General features: G+C 41.2%; 1 protein-coding gene across 3 annotated transcripts in view; it reads left to right on the forward strand.

Annotated features, from left to right (window-relative positions):
• OPHN1 (oligophrenin 1) overlaps positions 1 to 7882 on the forward strand; it is a 507505-nt gene extending 499623 nt beyond the window's left edge. For 2 of the 3 annotated variants that reach the window (XM_032393806.1, XM_032393807.1), the window contains exons 24-25: positions 1494 to 1535; positions 2773 to 7882. In XM_032393806.1, the coding sequence (XP_032249697.1) occupies positions 1494 to 1527 (34 nt within the window). In that variant the 3' untranslated portion in view covers positions 1528 to 1535; positions 2773 to 7882. Of the gene's footprint in view, positions 1 to 1493; positions 1576 to 2772 lie in introns of all 3 variants that reach the window. The other variant, XM_032393808.1, reaches the window with a different exon arrangement.
• The last annotated feature ends 1217 nt before the right edge of the window (positions 7883 to 9099 follow it).

Raw genomic sequence — 9099 nt, forward strand, 5'->3', positions numbered from 1 at the left:
GGAAACAGCCCATTTCTGACTGATGAATGGATAAAGAAGACATTGTGGGTGGCGCCTGGGTGGCTCAGTCGTTAAGCGTCTGCCTTCGGCTCAGGTCATGATCCCGGAGTCCTGGGATCGAGCCCCGCATCGGGCTCCCTGCTCTGCGGGAAGCCTGCTTCTCCCTCTCCCACTCCCCCTGCTTGTGTTCTCTCTCTCGCTGTGTATCTCTCTCTGTCAAATAAATAAACAAAATCTTTAAAAAAAAAAAAAGACATTGTGTGTGTGTGTATACACACACACACACACACACACACACACACACAATGACATATTAGTCATTAAAAAGAATGAAATCTTACCATTTGCAACTACTTGGAGATAGAGAGTATTATGCTAAGGGGAATATGTCAGTCAGAGCAAGACAAATGCCTTATAGTTTCAGTCAAGTGGAATTTATGAAACAAAACAAATGAGCAAAGGGGAAAAAATGGAGAGAGAGACAAACCAAGAAACAGACTCTTAATTATAGAGAACAAACATGTTTACCAGAAGTGAAGGAGGTGGGGATGGGATAAATATGTGGTGGGCATAGGGAGGGCACTTGTGATGAGCACCGGGTATTGTATGAAAGTGTCCAATTACTCTATTGTACACCTGAAACTATTATTACATTGTATGTTAGCTAACTGGAATTTAAATAATACTTAAATAAAAAGAGAAATGTCCAGTAGGTAACTGCAACTTAGAATAGTAGTTGGGGTTGAACCCACAGAGATTTAAGGGTAGAACTGTTGAGTACAGCCACTGTGCAACTTCATGGGGCATTTACATTTACCACAATATGAATAGTGGCCCTTTGGTGGGTTCTCAATATTTGGTGGTGATTTAAACCATGAATGGGAATAAGATCACTCAGGAAGTAAGTATAAATAGACTTAGGAAAGAAGTGAAAAACAATGCTACAGAAATAGCCCTGGGACCAGCTATTTTCTGGGATATTCTGGCAACACTATATAGGGCTTCATTCTTTAGGATTGTCTCTTCCCTCCAGCTATTCCCAGACAAGGCTAATTTAGTACTGATATAAGCACATCAAGAGGCTGGGGAAAGTTGGTTTGATCTTCAAGGCAAAGGATGATTCTTGTTTTGCATGACATTTGCCCTTCCTTCCACCTTGCGCTTCTACCTATTAGAAATAATCACAGAATATAGTCTTTGGGCCAGTTTCTCTGGGCTTCACTAACCTCCCGTAGTCTAACACTCAAAGGATTGTTCTGACACCTGAGAGATTTCTTTGTATCTCGGTTACTGGGCTTGCTAAATCTGCCAGAGAGGTAGCCCAACTTATAAGCATAGATCTAGATGTTCTGAAACATTTGGATGGAATCACTTCCCATTTTTCAAATGGACTCTTTGGCACTGGCCTGGAAGGGTCCCCCATCCCCTTGCTTTGCCTTTTCAGTTCTGATTTCTAGAGTCTTAGTGAAATGTTTTTCCTCCTTTACCCACAGTTCTCAAGGCAGAGTTCCTGGAGATGAGAGTTGAGGCCTCCGGTATGTAGTCTCCACTCCTGATTACAGAACCTTGTAACACGTAAGCCTTCTTTATGGGATCTGAGCTTTTGAGGACTAAAATATCTTGTGGTTCCAGAGGATAGGAACACATTCCATGTCTCAGTTCATTAACCTGTAATTATGTGACCCTTAAACTTACTATCTTCCAATTCTGAGGTTCCCTGTGTTTTTAAGTCTCCTTCCTCTTTCCTTTCTTTCTCCCCCCAATCAAATTACAGTGTAGTTTTACAAGTTGCCTTTGGATAAAGTTCATTAGGAATCCTAGACTGTGACATTTGTGGCAAGTACGTTTTGTTCTCTTAGCCTCAATTTCCCAATCTGTAAAATTAAAAGTTTGGAACCCTGTAACTCTGACATCGCTTGGGTCTATAAGAAAATCGGTAACCTCTCTTTTGGTATTATAGCAAGTACCATGAGTCCACTTCAGTATCATGTAGGGACTTCACACCTTCAGACCAAATCACTATTTAAGTCTTTTCCCCCGAACCTCTATCCTTAGTCCTGTATATTTGTTTAATGAAAAGTACTTTCACTTCCATTATTTCATTAGATCCATACCAGATGCCAGAATAAAGAGGATAATATATATTTTAACTTAGCAAATAAAGGAACTGAGGTTCAGAGGGGATAAATTAACTTGCTAAGGTCACAGGAGCTACAGAGATCATAGAATTTATTTTTCTCTACCTAGGAGTTCTAATTGTTTGGCTATCAGATTTCTGGCATGACATTAACCAATATACTTATAAATGAGATCTGGGTATCTGGAGAAGAGCTTTCCATTTGTTCCCCAGCCTCCCTTTACTTCCTATCACTGCCAGTCCTCAGGGGTCCATGGGCTGATAAGCTTTTCCTTATTATCCCTCATGGAAGTGAAATCCCAAAAAAGAAATTTGGAGTCAGTATAGGGCCATAAAGGCAGTGTCTATGTTGTAGGTGGGTACTCTCAAAGGTATCAGGCTTCATCTTCTGTAGACTTCTGGGGGATTACAATTGAGGTCAAATGCACAGTTTCCAGCCCTGATTATAGCACCATCTTAGGCCTGTTTCATGGGATCTAAGTTGTAAGGGCCTTTTCCTAGCCAGCCTCTGTTGCTCAGAAGATTAGCTACCAATTATGTAATTACCTACCTACCAAGATAGGCCTCACTTCTCAGTGGCTGTTAAGTACTTGACCAGTCCTAGCTAATTACCTACTCTCTTCTTTCCTTTTCAGGTTTTAAAATCCTTGGCCTCAGGGGACCCTTCACTGTTCTGGAAGGGTCTTCTTCAAACTCTTCTGTGCTGAGTCATTTTGTGCTGAAGAGAGCAGCTCCTTCCTGGCCCTGCACCTTCAGGCTCTAGGATGCTATAAAATAAGGGGCACATGTCTTAGACACAGGTTTATTTCTCTTATGTATTCTGTCTTTGTTCCCTCAGAAGGTCTATGTTGAGCTCCTATATGATTGTGAATGGCTGAACTCCCTCAAGCCAGACTGCAGAAGCCAAGCTATCTACTGACCTGAGTCGAAGAAAGGAGCTTAGTTTTCAACTCTTCTCTGAATTTCCTGTCTCCTCAAAAGACCATCAAACTCTGAAATATTTGGGACTAAAGACTGATCTCAGAGGTCTTACCCTGAAGTAAAAGCTACTTGAGTTGGGGCCATTGCTTGCCTTGGAAGTAGAAGAGTAGGAATGTTTGCCAAACATTGGTGAATCTTAATATGTCTCTTACTGAGGATAATGACCCTGGCACCAGGTTGGAGCTCTGGCACTGCAGTATATTGCCAAGAACCTGTCTATTCCTATTGGGCCAAACAGCATGGGTGATACCAACCACAACTTCATGTGAACTCAGGACGGTGGCCTTTCTGTTTTTGCATAAAACCACTTAGGACAAATCTGCAAAGAATATTTTGCATGTTGAAGCCTTAGGTCTGTTTGAATTATTTTTCCTCCTATTTTTTTCCTGACAGCTTAATTTCTAAACAATCAAGAAAGAAACAAAAACTGAAAATAGTTCTTTAAAAAAGGCAGACTGTATCTGTCCTGCAGAAGTTCCACTTTTGGGTCAAATACTGGGAAAAATTGTTAAGATGGATTGAGGTGAGGCAGCTGGCACTGTTGCTTCATGTTTGCCTTCTGCAGATAAGCTTTTATCTCCTCCAAGAAGCAACTCCTAACCCAGAGTCCGTGGATTCAGAAACTCTATGAAGCTTCTGAAATGGTATGCAGAATTCCATGACAATGTACCTTTTCTGGGGAGATGGTCCATAACATTCTACTGAATTTCAGATGGGCCTGTGACCCAATAAGGGTTAAGAACCATAGCACTTGAGATAAAAGACTCTTTACAACCCATAAAGTATTTGATTGGAAGGCCTTCCAAAATTATTTAGTCTAATTCCCTAGTTTACTATTGGAGAAACTGAGGCAGAGCAAGTTATCAGCCATGCCTAAACAAGTACCTAGGTCCCTGGGCTCCTGTACAAGTTTCTTTCCATTATACGACACTTGTCTAACAAGGGGCCTTATGATTGGTGTCATTAGTGGTCATCATTTTGAGTGTTGGGCTTTTACCCTCTTTCTTGAGCCTCCCATATTTGTTATCAAGTGGAAAACTTTCAGACACAAGCTCCTGGTGTTCTATTTGCCATTTCAGTCATTAGAAAGGAACTAAAACACAACCTGTGTAGTGACTCAGAAATCTGAATAGACATTTCTGATTCTTGTTTATTGATGGGAAGCTGCTGGAGAAAGTGTCACTGCTTGTGTTCCCATGCTCTCAGGCCACGACCTGTCTTTAGGGTCTGTGTAATTATAATATGGCCAAGTGTGAGAAAAAGGGCTTTCCTACTTGAACCCTTCTAGCAATACCTTCACTATGGAACTGAGAGAGAAGCATAGACATGGGTGGAGGGAGGAGAAGGAGAGAAGAAAGGAGAGGGAGATGGAGGAAGGGGAAGAGAGAGAGAATACACACATGCCCAAACCAACTCTGAGATGCCTTTGAAACAATGTTACTGAAAGATGGTAGCCACTTTCAAGACTGAACTCAACATGATCCATTGGTGAATTAGTAACATGTAGGCCTTTGTGGAAGTAATCGAGTAGAAACTTGATGCTATTCCCAATAAAGACATGCCCAGGTGGCCACGTAAAACTCTCTCAGCTCTACCCAGTCTCAAAGGCCAAGTTAATAAGAACCAGGAACAAGAGAGCCAAGTGATCACCATTCTACCTGAGTCTCACCCCCAAAGGAAGTTGCTGTGAGACTCCTGGCCTCACCCAGGAAGTACTTGTTGAGCCCCGTTCTCAGAGCTGTGGCCTCTCTGCTTGCTCTGCCCCATTAGATAACTAACTAAAGCAAGTAGGTATGTAGATTTTGGCCACAGAAGCAGTGGCCAGTGGGGCTTCAGTACATTTGAAGATGGTAGGGACATCATTTTGCTCTTGTTTCCTTGGGGTGGGGGAATACCAAAATCACCACTACAAATACTGAAAGATTATTGAGAACCAGAGAAAGCCACTGCAGTCCCAGTTGAATAGATGTCCCAGAAATGTGACCATGAGATTACTGTGTGTTTTCTGGGACATAGATCAAGAGCCTGGCCTAGAAAGTTGGGACTACCAGGCTGGCTGGAGACCGGGAAGCAGTAGCTGGATAGCTCTGCCCCTGCCCTGGGCTATACCTGAAGAATGCCCAAAAATGAACCTCAGTGCCTCCCCCTTTTATGCTCTAATTTAAAGAGCAAAAGCTTCTGTGGTGAGGCTCACTGTCATGGAATGAAACTGGCTTGGCCCAGGCTTGATGGATGAATAGTCATTCAGAAGAAGCTATGGGAATGGGGTGATAATTGAAGAGTGGCAACTATAGGAAATTATCTGCATATCTTGGCCAGCAGGTTAGAGAAACTGGCAATGGATGAACCATAAACCTTGAACTGACAGTGATAACATTTATTAAGCACCTAATAAGTTCTAAGTGCTTCATATACATAATCTCCTTTGTCCTTAAAACAATGATGCAAGTAGATGCTAGTCCCTCATTTTACAGATAAAAGAATTGTGGCCCAGAAGGCTAAAGTAACTGGCTCAAGGTCTCACAGAAAGTAAATAACAGGACTGTGACTCGAATCCAGGCCTCTCCGACTCTGTACACCATGCTGTTTTCTCTTTACCACACAGAGGCTACATTACTGGAACTGGATGACTGACTTTCTCTGCCTAATAAAATATTAAAAAGCAAGCATTTGAAGGGAAGTAGGGCAGGTCTAGTTTACAGGGGAACAAAAACTGGACTGGAAGAGATTTCTGAGTTGGGCTTTCTCCTAACCTTCCACATACCCATTTGGTAATGTTTTAAAAAGATCATTCAATTTTACCTTGTGAAATGAATTAATTTTTTAGTTCGTAGTTACTAAGTCTTTGGCTTAGCTGTTTTTCAAAGAAAAAGGGTCCTTGTATATGTCTATGTACTTTACCATGGTTGTAGCATGTTTATTTTCAGTCCAAGAGACTGAAGACATCCACACATACAGTTTGAGAAGGACAAAAGGTATTGGTGCCTCTCTGGTACTTAATGCCTTGGGGTCAAATCCTTACAAGGTTTTCTGTGGTGATAACAAAAGTTAAGAGATAATTTAGAATAAGAAATATCATTGAAGTTTTTGCTTTTAAAAAGGTGGGGAGGTTGTCCAGCCACAGGGTGGGGGTGTGAAACTCAGCACCCGACTTCAGTAATAAAACAGCATCATATAGAAATACTCTAGCATTTCTAAAATAATTGTTTTAGGATACTTCCCTTTTTTAGAAGTTCCTTGATTATGTAATAACTAGAATAAAGTAGTAGAGGAAGATGTGTCTCTGTGACCAGAAAAAATCGCTTTCAAAAGAATGTAGATCAATGATACTAGTTTTAACATAGCTGCAAGCAAATAACCTTGACACACTACAAGCCCAAAAAGCTTTAGGAGCACTTAAAAATTGCAGAGAGAAGCAACATACCTTGAAGAGATGTTTTTGATGACGAAAAGTCTTCATTTTCACGGGGAAAAGAAGCACTTGATACCAAGGGCATTAATAGATGCTAGAAAGACTGCCTATGGGAAATATATATGTGACATCAGACAAAAGAAAGAGATCCTGGGGCCCATTCATGTGACTTTCAATAAAATATGCAGACTGTCCAGTATTGATGGCATCCATCTGCAGTTTTTTAAAAATTTTATGTAAATTCAAGTTAACATGTAGTGTATTAGAAGTTTCAGAGGTAGAATTTAGTGATTTATCAGTTGCATATATCTAGTGGCAGTTTTTTCATGGAAACAATCTTTGAGCATATTAGACATGATGATGCAGCCACCATGCACTGCTCATGTCATCTTTTGCAATTCTAAGGAAACCCAGGCACAGAATCCTTTTATAACCAGGATTCTCAATCTACAGTCTACTTTGCACCAAACCGTTGTCATTCCCTCAGGCCTCACAACATCACTGCATGATGGGTAATAGCCCCATTTTACAGATAAGGGAAGTTGAGGTTCAGGGAGATGAGAAATGACTGCTCAAGATCACACAGCTAAGGATTGATAAAAATTCAGGACTGGAAGCTACAGAGGCCTTACTGTTTCTAATACATCACACTACCCCCCTTAGTAGTAAAGGAATCCTGGTGGTAAATAGAGAAGATGTTTAGAAATGAGACTGATGGAAACAACATCTATAAGTCTTGCTACTCCAAATGTGGTCCATCATCCCCCTCAGCATCATCATTACCTGGGAGCTTGTTAGAAGCAGATTCTTGAGCAGCACGACAGACGTTTGTAATCAAAACCTTTATTTTAATAAGAGCTCTATATTTCTATGCACATTAAAGTTTGAGAAGCACTGATATAAGGCATTTGAAACAAAAAAGCAGGTTGAGGAAGGAGAACTTTGGGTGAGCCAAAGACCAAAAATGGTGGATAAGGCTAATCTGGTTATGTTGGGAGTGTTTAGAAAGATTGTGTCCATAGCTGACGACTACTTAGAGTGCTCTGTACATGGCCTCATACTTAGATGACATGTAAATGAAGTTTCTCCACTTCAAAGAATAGTGAAACCAGCCTAGGGAAAAAGACTGAAAATCACTTGATTTTCCAATCTCTGACCACTAAAGGCAGTGGAAAGGCAACATGCAGCAGTGGAAGGAACTCCTTTCAGAAGCCCTGGGCCTTCCAGATTTGCCTCTGTCACTGATTCTCTTTAATGCTCAGCAAGTACCTCCCTCTCTGTAGGTCTCAAATTGTCCTTATTTTTTTTTTAAATTCAATTAGCCAACATATAGTACCTCATTAGTTTTTGATGTAGAGTTCAATGAATCATTAGTTGCATATAACACCCAGTGTTCATCACGTTACGTGCCCTCCTTAATTCCCATCACCCAGTTACCCCATCCCCCCACCCACCTCCCTATCTGCAACCCTCAGTTTGTTTCCCAGAGTCAAGAGTCTCTCATGGTTTGTCTCCCTCTCTGATTTCTTCCCATTCAGTTTTCCCTCCCTTCCCCTATGATCCTCTGCACTATTCCTTATATTCCACATGTGAGTGTCTTTAAACAGGATAGTCTTAAAGTGCCTTTTAAGTTTTGATGTTCTGTTATTCTCAACTGTGGGTTTTGCTACAGATTACATTTAATTAAAACATGGACAAATCTATAGGCTTTTGTCTGGTCCTAGTTTAACATCCTCAGTTCACATAAGAAGGGGTATTCTGGGAGGAAATCTCACAGTCACAACAAAGCAACATTAATGGGAATTGCAAGGAACTGGGAGGGGCATGACTCTAGTTAACCAGCTTGAAATGGGCTAGGAAAAATTTAAATTAGAAAACTTTGAAATTTGAGGGGCGCCTGGGTGGCTCAGTCGTTAAGCGTCTGCCTTCGGCTCAGGTCATGATCCCAGGGTCCTGGGATTAAGCCCCGCATCGGGCTCCCTGCTCGGCGGGAAGCCTGCTTCTCCCTCTCCCACTCCCCCCACTTGTGTTCTCTCTCTCGCTGTGTCTCTCTCTGTCAAATAAATAAATAAAATCTTTAAAAAAAAAAAACTTTGAAATTTGAGAATCAATTGCTTCAAACCACATACTTGGGATTCAAATCCTATATCCTAAATAGGGCTTATTTTGCATGATTTAATAAAGTAAACTGCTCTCACTTGAGCTTTTAGGGGATAGTCTATTGGGGGTAGGAGGGGCATATAAAAAGGAGAGAACTTCTACTTATCCCCCATCTGCCACTCATCTCTCCAAGTGATTCTGATGCCTATTAGGTGAAGACAACTGGCTATAATATAACCTCTTAAAATGGAAAAACAGATTCAGAGAGGAGAAGGGACTTGTCTAAGGCCACGTACCAGAGACAATGGCAGAAAACAGGTGATCAAAGTTCAACTCTCTTTGGGTGACTAGTTTATCCAAATCATATCTGCTTCCAACATCAGAGCACACACTGGGGAGGACTAATAAACGTTCCATCTGGGTATTTTGTCCCCATCACATGTTTACAGTCATTGTTTCAGTCAAGCCT

This window comes from Phoca vitulina, unplaced genomic scaffold, assembly GCF_004348235.1.
Source record: "Phoca vitulina isolate PV1807 unplaced genomic scaffold, GSC_HSeal_1.0 scaffold77, whole genome shotgun sequence".
NCBI lineage: Eukaryota > Metazoa > Chordata > Mammalia > Carnivora > Phocidae > Phoca > Phoca vitulina.